Below are 14,602 nucleotides of genomic sequence, written 5' to 3'. Positions count from 1 at the left end.
GCATGGTTTAGTAGTTATAACGGAACATCCGTAAAACCCACCGTAGATTTATATATTAGTATATAGATAATCAAGAAAACAAAAGACAAGAAAGGTTTTTTAGGACGAGAAGATATCGGTTAAGCATTTATGTTTTATTTATGAAAGGTACCTATTCGACGTTTGAAATACCCACAGCGTAGTGAGATACTCTTCATTGGTTCATTTGAAATTGCATTTATTCTATAAGACATATTAAGTTTTGCAAGAAAACAGGACTGTCGCGGTGGCCATATGCCTGACTTCCCTTGAGAGTTGTATATCACAATTAGCTGACGTCACGCAGCGTTCCGAGCGCCACACGACACGAGCTTATCCGTTTTATCGTCGGACAAAATAAATAGTTAAAACAAAGGTATCTAATATTCGAAACTGAATGCTTGTGGCTTTGTTTGTTGGTTTGTATTTTATGCGATCGCACGTTGTTCATTCGATTGCCTTTAAATTTACAAACGCTGTTGAAACTTCAGGCAAATAATTCTGTTCATCGATCAGCGAGAGTCTAGTTTAAAAAATAACGGATCTAACTATTTAACTATTTAAAAAAAAAAAAAAATTTTTTTTTATTGCCTAGATGTGTGGACGATCTCACAGCCCACCTGGTGTTAAGTGTTAAGTGGCCACTGGAGCCCATAGACATCTACAACGTAAATGCGCCACACACCTTGAGATATAAGTTCTAAGGTCTCAGTATAGTTACAACGGCTGCCCCGTACTTCAAACCGAAACGCATGGCTGCTTCACGGTAGAAATAGGCGGGGTGGTGGTACCTACCCGTGTGGACTCACAAGAGGTCCTACCATCAGTAATTACGCAAATTATAATTTTGCGGGTTTGAATTTCATTACACGATGTTATTCCTTCACCGTGAAAGTCAATCGTGAACATTTGCTAAGCACGTATTTCATTAGAAAAATTGGTACCCACGTGCGGGATTCGAACACTGTTGTATCGCTAGATACGAATGCACCGGACGTCTTATCCTTTGGGTCACGACGAATTCAAAACAATATTCATAAAATATGAATATCGACTATTCAATTTAATTTTACACTTACATTATATATTTATTGCTGCTATGTAAGCAGGTCAGCTGACGGACACCTGATATTACATCCAAAGTCCATTAACATACAGAATAAATTCGAAAGAAATAAAAGGCGCTAAACAATGTAAGGCGCTTATTAATATAAATTATCAATATTATTACAGAAATAAATTTGCGTGAGCGTCATTTTTTCATTGTTAAATCGTAACAAAAGTAATTCTCGACGGAATATATCAAAATATTTGTAATGCACCCATATGGGCGCGGGTCGGCCACTTCAAATATTCATTTTCGTTACAAAGCCGGTCAACATGTTAAGCATATTGGTAGAACACTCGCTCCCAATCAACGGCGCAACAAAAACTCTCCCCCCGCTATTGAAGCACACAAGTGTTTGCTCTCATAAAGAATGCCTGCAAATCTGTAAAAAGATCATTGTTTATGTTTTCGTATCGTCAGCGCTATTGTCGCGCCCCTATTCGCGAAACGAGCGATTTAACATCAATGCACGAGTTAATTCGGCGCACGGTTATAATGAGCGGGGCGACACCCTATCGTAATCCTCAATGATTGAAGTATTGACAGTAAGATTAAAACGAATTACAAGAAGCCTTTCTTTCCTCAGATGGGTCACCACGGAATGGAAGGGATCGACATGCTCGATCCGCTGACTTCGTCCTCTATGACCACACTGGCGCCGATGGGCGAAGGCGCACCACCACATCACCAGCTCCACGGCTATGGCGCAATGAACCACGTTATGAACCATCACCACCACCCCGGCGGGCTCGGACACGCACCTCCCGCGCACCTAGGACACCCCGCTGCTGCACTACATCCCGATACTGACACAGATCCTCGAGAACTCGAAGCCTTCGCTGAACGATTCAAACAGAGACGGATCAAACTCGGCGTCACACAAGCGGACGTCGGCAAAGCGCTTGCGAATTTGAAACTGCCAGGAGTGGGGGCGCTCTCGCAGAGCACGATCTGTCGCTTCGAAAGTCTAACGCTCAGTCACAATAATATGATTGCTCTCAAACCCATACTGCAGGCGTGGCTCGAGGAAGCGGAAGCGCAGGCCAAGAACAAGAGACGGGACCCGGACGCGCCAAGCGTCCTGCCGGCTGGCGAAAAGAAACGCAAGAGGACATCCATAGCGGCACCGGAGAAACGAAGTCTAGAAGCGTACTTTGCAGTCCAGCCGAGGCCTTCCGGCGAGAAGATAACCGCAATCGCAGAGAAGCTGGACCTCAAAAAGAACGTCGTGAGGGTTTGGTTCTGTAACCAACGACAGAAACAGAAGCGGATGAAGTTCGCGGCGCAACACTGACCGGCGGGCGGCAGCGCGGCGCTGCTGTACCCCGGCGCCGGGTACGGGTACTGAGACGCCGGCTGCGACTGCTCTCCTCGACGCTCGATCCTCCCGACTGCGAGTCGAAGCGCAACTAGTCCTTAGTGTAGAAACTGTTCACCGCGACCCATACGACGACGCATACGTTTGTTTGTACTCGTTCTGTAACTTCTCATATGTTTTTCGAGACACAGGGTACGTAATATCGATTATATACATATCATTACAGATTGATAGACGTCGCTTTCTCATACATCGTTTAGTTCGTACTCGCCGTGTTTCACGTTTCGGAGCATTTAAATTATATGTGTACATGAAAATTGAAATTCAGGATTTTTAAGAGAATGTGCCTTGCAAATAATCAATATTCTGTGTTTAATGTTAGAAACTCGGTCGCTGCGAGTCGCAAGAGCCGGACCGGACGGATTAGGTGTGCCCCCGGTTCTGTTCGACACCTCACATATTTCCGACTACAGTGTGCTTAGTGCGAGTTTCTTAACGTTCTCGATAGTGTAATAGTTAACCCAATTTTGTATGCAGTTGGAACAGCGCCCCTAGCGGCAAACGTACGCAAACGATCCCATTCCATTGAGATAACTTTTACGCTATCGAGAACGTTAAAAAACTCGCACTTAGCACACTGGTTGCACTGTGCGTGCCCGCAATAGTGTCATGCGGAACAGAGCCACGCTCTTATTTCTCTTCGTGTTTCGTTAAATTCTAATAAAAATAAAAACGTTTCTGTACGCATGACACTCGTCCCGATTGCGCAATGTTTACATTGTGTTCGATGACATTATTGTTAGACGTTATGTTCTGATATTATTCAATTGAAACTGTACAAAATAATCGTAAGTGTATCTTTTATGTTTGTTATGATGTATATAAAATTAAATGTTTTTTTTTTTAAGACCGTTGAATCTACACACTGTTTATTTGAAAATTTTAACATAACCTACAAAATGGCACAACTTTAGTCTAATAAGGTCATTAGTGACATTTAGCTAAAATAGTATTTTAAAACTCATTTGTAAATATAACACATTTCGTTTTAAATTTAGGATCTAGGTTTAAAAATACGTATAGTTACTAAATCGAAAGGAATTAGTACAACGCCGAAGGATTCATGCTCTTTTTACCGTATTGATAACAAGCACGTATTCTTTATTAAGACATAAAATGCTTGTAGCTTTTAATTTCGTAGATTCATTGATGCCAAAAAGTTTCTAGAAGATCATTGCCAAGTTTAAAATTGTTTTGAAATTTAAATGAAATAAATAAGTATTTTATTAACTTGGCTGTTTATTGCATGAATCCATGAATGTGGTGCACGCCACAGCTTAAGAGATAACGAAAATTAAAAAAAAAAAACGAAAAGCAAGAACTTTGCGAATTTTATAAATAATATTTTTAAAAGATATTTTGTAAATATAAATTTAACGGAAAAAAAATTAGTTTAAAAACAAGTGCAATCTAGACATCGATAATTTTAGTATTAAATATTTTACTAACGTTAAGTAACTGTCAAACGAAATTGAAACGGCGGCCATTTTGTCTAACTGTAAAATCGATTACAATATTGATTTGACAATTTAAAACTATCAGCAGACACTCAATAGCGTTACCAAACAAACCTAAGAATGCTAATAGATAAAAATATGACTGTACATGTTCTTGTATGAAAAAAAAAAGGCTATCGTAAGCGTTAAGCCTGTATGTACTTAGAACTTGTTGCTTAGTTTTTGTTAATATTAAAAATGATTTCTAAACGGTGTTCTTGTAATAATGATTCCTATCTGAATTTAGGTGGTTTAGAAACATAAAGTCCGTGTAGTTATATGTTCCGTTTTAAGCACTTTGTCTACAATTAACATTGTAAAGAATTCCAGCTTAGAGAGGTTAGAGAAAGAGAAAAATGACCTATTAGGTGACACCACCGTAGCAAATGGCGTCAAAAAAAAAAGCCAAAAGTCATTATATATATATATATATATATATATATATATATATATATATATTTATTGCTTAGTTGGGTGGACGAGCTCACAGCCCACCTGGTGTTAAGTGGTTACTGGAGCCCATAGACATCCACAACGTAAATGCGCCACCCACCTTGAGATATAAGTTCTAAGGTCTCAAGTAAGTAACACCTCACCCCGCTTACAATTTTTGTTAGTCTTATCAAGATTGCTCAATAAAATTAATTAATTGTAATAAATAAATAAAAATATTTTTTTAATTAAATTCATAATTGTTGGAAAAAAAAAACACATATGTATTTATTTATGTTTTTGGAATATATCACATATGATAAAGTTTCCGCAATATATTAGTTAATATAATTTTGAAAAATAAAATTTATAAAATATAAGTTTAGGTAAAATTCCAGTATTGTGGCGGATTTTTTTCCGGTGCCCAGGAGCGGCATTAAGTTTAAATCCGGCCCTGTATGTAAGATTGTGCTCCTCACCCTCCAAAGTTCCACTCTGGACATCCATTAATTGGACTGACATTTTCAGCACCATACACACTAAAGGTCATTTATCTATATTTCAACTAAGCCGTGATAAGTATGTAGATGATATCGGGAGCGCATCATTGCGTGTCTGCAACGTTTCACATTATTTTTAGCTTATCGTTGTGAGCCTGATCGTGAAAACGTTCGCTGTATTCATATACAACCAAAGCAATCTAATAGACACTGCATATAGAAGTTAGGCAGGATGGTCAACACTAATGAAATCTAGTCATCTCTAGTATTATTTAAATGTTTTTTACCTTTATTTTACGTTAAAAGATGTGTTATGATTTTTTCGTATTTCGTAACTTCTGAGATGATAATAAGAGAATAAGAATGAAGCAATAATTAGAGTTTAGAATCATCATCAGAACGTTATGAAATTTAATTATTTTCTATAGATAACTGTTTCATAATATTCGAATAATTTAGAATATTTTCTCTGTTCTGTTAGTAAATGAACATTTTATTTATTTAAATACAGCTTAAATAGAATAAGAATTTGATTAATTTATCTAATCTCATGAAATGATAGCACACAGAGAATTTAAAGCATTCCAATTTTTTGCATTTATTTACACAGGTAAATAGGTTAATTACATAACTTTTTTCTCCGATTGCGTAATTACGCATATGTTTAATATACATTAAGATACATACAATATAGCAAAATCGGATATTTATATGTATTGTAAAAGAAGTAAACAATAAATAAATTGATCATGATACATCTTCAATTGGAATCTCGTTTATACTTTTGTGTATTGTACCAAAATGTAGTATTTAAATAGATGCTGCATTGCGGGAGATTGCTCTTCAACACGAAATCATTGAATCATTTGTTTGAATTTCATTAATACCTTGTTATATTAAATTAAAAATAATTACAAAAAATGATTACGATTTTTAAATGTTTAAGAATTTGTTATGAACACATTTTCAATTCCAAGCAATTTTCCTAGCGAGAACAATGTTTATTGAAGAATAAAATCTGATCTAGTCATTACGTTGGTACGAATGTATTAAGACGTTGATAATTCTACAGTAGCCTTTAGTTACGGGCAACTTATATTCATTAATTGTATTATCGTAATAAAGAAAACGAAAGAATCTTATTTCGAAGATGAATAAACAAGAAATTGAAAATAGAAATATTAGTAAAAATGAATAATTGTTTTATTCCATCATCCCCTTATTATTCGATGAGTTTAATTAGGATTAATTTTACGGTTAGATCTCGCGGTATTTTATTGTACATATATTTTAGCGGTAGGCGGCGGCTTGGCTCTGCCCCTGGCATTGCTGAAGTCCATGGGCGACGGTAGCCACTCACCATCAGGTGGGCCGTATACTTGTCTGCCTACAAGGGCAATAAAAAAAACATACAACAGACAAACAGCATGTAGATAAGCGATAAATACTTGTATTTCCCATCCAGCCAAATAATTCAACTAAATACAATGCTCGATGAACTTATCCTCATTTCGAACTATTTATTACTAGCGGCCCGCTCCGGCTTCGCTCGGGTCTTTAACAAAAATTACAAAATAAAAAATTGTAATACCCACGCATCAACCCTTATATTTGTGTCAGGTTTCTAAAAATAGAAAATTATAAAGGTAGTTTGTATAATTACTATAATTTTAATGAACTTTTATTTTCATTTAAATAATATTTGTTTTTATCTATTTTTTTATAATTTTTATATTATTATTAATTTTCTAATTTTCGTAACATTATTGGAGCTTTAGTAAGAATCCGTAATTAAAAAAAAAAGTATTATAGCCTATGTCACTAGTGTAGCTTCCAAACCGTGAACGAATTTTTCAAATCGGTTCAGTAGTTTCGGAGCCTATTTAATACAAACAAACAAACAAATCTTTCCTCTTTATAATGTTAGTATAGAAGTATAGATTTAAATTATTAGTATTATCGAGATAATTTTAGTGCCAAGTATTCAGGCCATTCTTCGTTTGCCTGGTCCGTATAATTGAGGGATTACTCTTGCCGTAATGCCGCTGATGCTACTTCAGGAATGCGGCGCAGAGCTTCAGGCTACAGAGTGCTACTTGTGCACAGACATCTTTCATCAAACTTCCTAAATCATAGATAAGCTTTCGTATCCTTAATATGAAAGAAAATACAATAACGGCGTGGGCTATTATTATTATTATTATTATGTATCGTTATTTCAGTTTTTTTTTTATTGCTTAGATCGGTGGACGAGCTCACAGCACACCTGGTGTTAAGTGGTTACTGGAGCCCATAGACATCCACAACGTAAATGCGCCACCCACCTTGAGGTATAAGTTCTAAGGTCTCAAGTATGGTTACAACGGCTGCCCCACCCTTCAAACCGAAACGCATTACTGCTTCACGGCAGAAACAGGCAGGGTGGTGGTACCCACCCGCGCGGACTCACAAGAGGTCCTACCACCAGTAAAAATCAGTAAATAAACCATAACATTTTATTAATAAGTATTACTTATAATCTATATTAGTAACGTAAAAACCTAACCTAATGCTATTCACACGCCCACGCCATTAGCCTAGCACACTTCAGGTGTCGTGTCTGCGTTTTGACTTGACGCACTCCAGAGCTGATTCTAACTCGCTAATTGAACAATATCACGGCCTTACCGCAACTTAGAATCCAGAATTATATCAAGGAAAGAAGTCAGTCGAATCAAAATAGGCAAAGACCTCTCCATTTATTAACATATTCGTGTCAACTTTTTTGTCATACGATTACACCTAAACCTTATTTCCGATGGCAAAAGGGTAGTTGATCTAAAGCGATGCCTATGCAATAAACTACATTTTAAATACTCCAATTTTGATAATATGTCGAAAATATAAAAAAACAGCTTGTCCAAAATTTCTATAAAAAAAAAAACATTTTATATCGTCATTCGTTTAAATACGATACATATGTATATATGAATACAACAGAACATAAAATTCCCTTTTTTTTTTTTTTTTTTTTTTATTGCTTAGATGGGTGGACGAGCTCACAGCCGACCTGGTGTTAAGTGGTTACTGGAGCCCATAGACATCTACAACGTAAATGCGCCACCCACCTTGAGATATAAGTTCTAAGGTCTTAGTATAGTTACAACGGCTACCCCACCCTTCAAACCGAAACGCATTACTGCTTCACGGCAGAAATAGGCAGGGCGGTGGTACCTCCCCGTGCGGACTCACAATAGGTCCTACCACCAGTGATTACGCAAATTATAATTTTGCGGGTTTCATTTTTATTACACGATGTTATTCCTTCACCGTGGAAGTCAATCGTGAACATTTGTTAAGTACGTATTTCATTCGAAAAATTGGTACCCGCCTGCGGGATTCGAACACCGGTGCATCGCAACAACGAATGCACCGGACGTCTTATCCTTTAGGCCACGACGACTTCAAAATTTTTTATTCCCTATGAAATATAAAATTCACTGTACCTAACTAAGTTGTTTTGGGCTTTATGGGGAATAGAAAATAAAAAGGGACAAGTTTCAACTCATGAAACAAAAACATAAAATACGTGATGTTTAAAGTTTGGACTTAAAAGCAAATAAACTTGGTACGTAAATAAACTTTACTGCCATCTTCAGAATTGAGTTTGTCCACATATCTATTATATTCAGTCTTAGTAATGTTCTCTGTCATCTAAATATTTCTGCTTTGACAGCTTACACAGCTTTGTAATCTATACTAATATTATAAAGAGGAAAGATTTGTTTGTTTGTTTGTATTGAACAGGCTCCGAAACTACTGAACCGATTGAAAAATTCTTTCACTGTTGAAAAGCTACGCTATCTCCGGGTGACATAGGCTATATTTATTATATTTTCAAAAAAATTAGGGATCCTCACTGAAACTCCAATAATGTAACCCAATGTGTAAAAAAATTACCTAAAATTCTTTACATCGCATGCGCTACTTCCTAAGCGAAGCCGGGGTAAATAATAAATCGGTAAACTATAGATTGTGTTTAACAACTCGATAAACTCTATATTGTGAATATGTTTTATAGCTGTTTCATCTCTTTTTTAACTCTTTGACTGCTGTGTAGGTCACCGATGCCTCCCGGTGGCGCACTGAAGTAATTATGTCGATCTCTGTTATTAAGGCGCTACGATTACTTTAGACTATCTAGTAGGCTCTGGAAAAAACGAATTCGAAGATACTGAGAATGAATCTATTTCTAAGAGACCTAAAAGACTAAAACATTTGTGGATTGGTAAGAATGGAACGTATGAAAAGAGTGTGAAACGGAGCGTGAGAGAAAACCGAAAGAAAGAGAGAAGAGAATGACAGAGGAAAGGAAAATGGCGAAGACGGTTGAAAATTGAGAAAAACGTAATAAAAGTGTTAATTATTAATTATTATTTTATTAGAAGAATTTGGAACAGTGGATGTTTTTTTTATTTTATGCACTGCGATTCCTATTCTACATACATTAAAAAAAACCGTTTAAGAAGACAAAGTTAGACAATCCAGACGCGTTAGTAAGAGAAATCTACATACATAATTACTTCACTGCGCCACGTAGGTCACCGGTGACCTACAAAGCAGTCGAATGGGACGCTTTTATCAGATCAATACGTTTGTTTGTGTGTCACGGAATTATTGAACGTCATTTTCGCCCACTTCAAGACGTCCGATAAACTTAAAAATTTGCACACGGCTCATGGACCGATGAAACAATAACTTCAGTATCGACAGTTTAAAGAAAAATAATTTTTTTATCTCTATTTATCTGCAATCGGCTATATAGGTAGCCATAATCAGATGTGTGCCAAAGAATTCGAGATGTGGATGACATTGCATTAAATGTCATCAATTACAGCAGTAAATTAAGTTTTTTTTGTCTAAATCTAAAATTTGCCATCTCTGCCAACCACGGTCGATGTGCAGTATTTATCGTCGGGTAGGTACTGTAATTCTTTTGTCGGAGTGTTTAATAGTGAACTCTGTGAAGTGAACTGGTCTGATCTAGTGAACTGATGTAGTTTTTGTGTGTGCTCCAGTAGAATCTGACAATGTTTTAGATACACGATGCGATATTATAATAAATAAAAATTTCAATAAAATGCTCTTCAAAACGGTACGTATTGTTATAGTTTATTTAAAAAAGTTTGTAATTTATATCTGGATAAAAGAGCTGTGTGCAGGAGACAACGTCTGTCAGATCCCCTAGTTAATGTTTAATACAAAATGACCTTTCCACAAGCAAAGTAAGATGAAGAATCTCTCGAGTACGAAGTCTCTAAATAGATAGATAGTGGGATAATTTAATTGGGTAGCCGGGACTGTCCGACAATAAAATGTGTAGTCGGTAACCGCTCGAACACAGACTTACAACGTTATTTGCTTGTCTTGTAATTTATTTTCAGCCGCTTAAATACGCAGAGAAGATAATGTATGGCTATATACTTGCAGTTTACTTGTTGATTTTAGAAGGAAATTCGTTACTCTCAAGATTGTAATGCTTTCTTTAACTGTAGCTTAAATAGTGAATACGTAACATAGATTTGGGACTGCCGTCACAATATTCAACAGATTTATACCGCGTATTACAGGGCTATGCGATATATATGCGATACTTTAAGACAAATCTTTTTTGTATAGAAACTAGCAACATCTTGTAGCGGATGCCCCTAAACATATGTGTTGTTAAAGCTAAGGCATTTAATTATTGTATATCTAAATACAGAAAATAAAAAAATAATAAACCATACAAGTCTTTATTTGTTATAGACAAATTGATTAAATTTTATCAATTTGTGTTTTTTGAAAATTTACAAAATCCTTCATTAAAATTACAGTGCCGTTTACAGGAGCAATGAGAAACTAATCGAAGTGAAGCCATCTAGTGGCCGACGCCCGTAAACATTTTTGGTGAGTGCTTGAGTTGCTTATCTATAACTAATTTATGTGTATTATCTATAGCGTACAAAATAATAACGTCCGGCAGCAGAAATTTTGTAAAAAACTGAGATAAACTACTGATCAACTTTGAAATTAACAAAACTGTGACCAAAACGAGAACATAGAATATTGTGAAACCGAACAAGTTACGTTCTAAGGACAGGTCAGTATTTTCCCAGGAGACGTGTGACGTATAGTCCAAGGCGGCACTAACTCAGACCGGTAACCGACTGCACGACACGATGCACGCGAATACTTGTGGAAGCCATTCCATTGGACCTACTTGAAGTGGGTGTTTTAATTGATTTTCAAACTGACGGTAGAGCGAACTGTGGGTCCACGTGGATTGGTTAATTTGCGTTCTATTCGTATAATACAAAACTTAGACCACATCAAGGTGGCTGTATTTAAGTTCCCTGTGCTATAGAGCCAAAAAAAACCTCTGTCGTGGTCGTCTATTAACAAACGATCAGAGACAAGTATCCTTGGTTAATTCGCGTTCTATTCGTATGATACAAAACTTAGACCTCAATGTGAGTTGGCTGTATATACGTTCCCTGTGCCATAGAGCCAAAAAAAAAACTCTGTCGTGGTCGTCTAGAACAAACGATCAGAGACAAGTATCTTAACTTTTTTAACATTTTTTTTTGCTTATGTCAATTCTAATTGCATGAAGTTACAGTTTAAAAATAACGTACCTATACAATGCAGTGTGTAAATATATAAATATTGTTCTAATATACACACGATCGAGTTTCGCAATCAAAGTCTATTCGTATGTGAAACTAATTAATTTGCTTTTGTTTGTATTAAAATTCGATTGGGTAAGTGCCGTCGGCGTTTAACTTTTGTGTTTGTACACTCTTAATTCTACAGGGCAACGCAAATATTGATCGTACACGAGCAAATGTTGCACTGTACACAAATCCGCAATGTCATATCGATTGTAACCGAGCTTATACTCAATTAAAATTACATTAAAAAAAAAAAAGAACGGATTCAAAAATGATTATTGACTCATCCAATTAGTCTAATGCGCTTGATAAGTTTTACATCTGGGCATTCCGAACAGAAGTACACCGAAATTTAACATATAGTATATAACATTTAGCAAATTTTAATGTATTTCGCTATCCACGCAATGTAATTCAATTTTAAGAACAGTTGACGCGCGGCATGTCATTTTCAAAGTACGACGGTGTACATTTTGGTTAGCTTGAGCCTTGAGAGGCTATTTCAGCTTCACCGTAACATGTAGGTGAGCTCACGGAGCTCAAACCGGAAGTGTTGCTAAAACTGACCCTAGCAAGAGCAGTGCGTCGCTGAATCTACCACCGGATCGAAAACGCGACCCACTGCGAAGATCCGGCGTGAAACTCAGTGGGCTGTGTTATGGGTTAATTCACTCGTCGAGTCCTTCGTCGCAAGCGACGGGTTCGACGAGGACGGTGACCGGATGGTTAGCTAAAGAATATTGTTTGCACGAGTATGCTAGGGTTGTGTTTTATTCCGACTTATGCTGCAAGAACTATCACTTTACACCTAATACAATGTCGAATGTAAAATAACAAGATTTATATTTATTAACACGTTATTTTTATTTTCACTTGGAACTAATAATGAAAGCTAATATTAACAAAAGCATCTTTTAAAATTATAGTTAATATTTTAAACCTATTTTTATCCTTTTTATAATATATTAATGCTCATTGTTAATACACTAATGTTACACTGAATGATTTGACATGTTCAATAATATATTATTTTCTTCTTGATATTGTCATTTAATATAAACCCGAAATCTATCAAAGTACGTCTATGAAGCCAATTTCGTATGGACACATACCACCTCCTGTGAAGAAATCCTGTGTTTCTATTTGACGGGTAAGGCCCAATAACTCCATTTGTTGTCCGGGAGCAAAAACGGATAGCGACACAACTAGAACATTCTCGACTATCCTGGAATACTGTGCCTGACATAGGTGATGTGAAACCAGTTCTATTCAAACCAAAGTGACGGACGAATCTCCTTGGTAAGACGAAATAGCTAATTGTGATAGTGAAGTCTACCTTAATTGTCGTAATAATTAAATTTAGTTTTAACTATTAATATAATACAGTAATCTATACAATACTAATCTTATACCTTTAAACGAGCAATTCTTGTATATATATATATATATATATATATATATATATATAATCTGAATCTCGGAAACGGCTCCAGTGATTTTCATAAAATTTAGTATACAGGGGATTTCGGGGGCGATAAATCGATCTAGCTACGATTTGTTTCAGAAAATGTTGTTTTATTCGTGTTTTCAATAATCAACTCTTCCCGACATCTATTAGTGAATAATAATACTATTTTTCTTAATTGAGGGCAACTAACCGCTTTAAAGACACAACAAGAAGGCGTTATCAAAAAAAAAAAACGAGGAAAGCTCGGTCATCCTCTATTGTACTAATATTATACTAATAAATACATTAGTACATATTTCGGTGAAGAGTCTTTATTTATTCTGAACGCCAGCGTAACAGTACAAAAACTTTGGATGCGTACGTTAGAGTTGGCAACAAATCTTTCCAGATAATTTAACAGGAGATATATTTTATTCCTTATTATGGAGTTCCAGATATCGGAGTTTGTTTATAAAATTATCGATAGTAGAGCGTCACCAAGGTTTTGGTTATATGTAATAGTATATATTAAATAGGATGTAACATTTAGTTTGACGTGAAAAAAAAAAAACATGTTGTTAATGAAGTGATTTAATTATTATTTTGATATATTAATTAACATCTCCGTATAATTACTTTTTCAGTTTTAACACGCTTTCAATAGTTTCGAAGAACTTCAAGACATCAAGATTAAGTAGAAAAATTAGCGCACACATCAACACAGAACGCCAATGCTACAATTTTATTACTTAGTTCTAATAAAAGAAAATCAGCAAATAATATAATTTACGTAATTATTGGTGGTAAAGTTTAATACACTTATAAAACTTACTGAAATAAATATAATTAAAGGTACAAAAATGGATTCAATCACACAAATAATGCTAATATTCCCAATGATAATTACTTAACGCATTCTTCTGCCTTTCATATGATTGACATCCAGATTATGCCATAGACAATAAATGAGATCATAAAAATTGTCCATGTAAGGTTAATAAATAAATTAGAAGCCAATAAAACCTATTTCAATTTTCAATTAAAACCTCTTTACTCAAATTGTTTTTTTTTTCATAAACACAACGTGTATAAATACTTCCTTAGACGAAAGCCGGTACTGTTTAAACAAGTTGGGGTCGATCGGCTCCCTAATATCGGATGCGGAGGCTTGCATTGTACCACACAAACAATATTTGACTAATCTTGGATGTTAGCTCAGTGTTCTAATTGGATGTACCAATTGTTTGATTTGATTGAGTTTGCTAATGGCAACCAATTTGGCCTCGGGCTATGTGGTCCCGATCGCGTGTATGTGGGTAAAAATGTACTCGAGGGGTGAAAGGATTGATTTAAGTGACATTTTTGCAACTTTACAGGAGATTCATTTAAAGTTTAAAATTTTAGAAAAAATATCATAACAAAAAACATCTTCAGCTGTTTGAATGGGGTAAAAATATAGGAAGTTCAATTAAAAACATCCAATTGTTGATACTAATGCCAAATAAAATGGACTTGTGATTTCAAAGATAAA

The 14,602-nt window shown here is 35.6% G+C and overlaps 1 protein-coding gene and 1 long non-coding RNA gene across 7 annotated transcripts in view; both read left to right on the top strand.

The window, feature by feature from the left end:
• The window catches only part of LOC100750224 (abnormal chemosensory jump 6), a 91,010-nt gene extending 87,660 nt beyond the window's left edge, over positions 1-3,350 (top strand). For 3 of the 6 annotated variants that reach the window (XM_021352347.3, XM_004932762.5, XM_004932760.5), the window contains one exon: positions 1,713-3,350. In XM_021352347.3, the coding sequence (XP_021208022.2) occupies positions 1,713-2,420 (708 nt within the window). In that variant the 3' untranslated portion in view covers positions 2,421-3,350. Of the gene's footprint in view, positions 1-1,694 lie in introns of all 6 variants that reach the window. The other 3 variants (XM_004932761.5, XM_004932759.5, XM_004932758.5) reach the window with 2 other exon arrangements.
• Positions 3,351-9,671: 6,321 nt separating this feature from the next.
• On the top strand, positions 9,672-14,097 carry LOC134201841 (uncharacterized). Its single transcript, XR_009977102.1, has 3 exons — positions 9,672-10,066; positions 10,788-10,860; positions 13,716-14,097. It is a non-coding gene; the product is annotated as an uncharacterized LOC134201841 (long non-coding RNA).
• The last annotated feature ends 505 nt before the right edge of the window (positions 14,098-14,602 follow it).

The sequence above is a fragment of the Bombyx mori genome, chromosome 1, assembly GCF_030269925.1.
Source record: "Bombyx mori chromosome 1, ASM3026992v2".
NCBI lineage: Eukaryota > Metazoa > Arthropoda > Insecta > Lepidoptera > Bombycidae > Bombyx > Bombyx mori.
The sequence above is the reverse complement of the archived record's forward strand: the minus strand, read 5'-3'. Positions and strand labels throughout refer to the sequence as shown.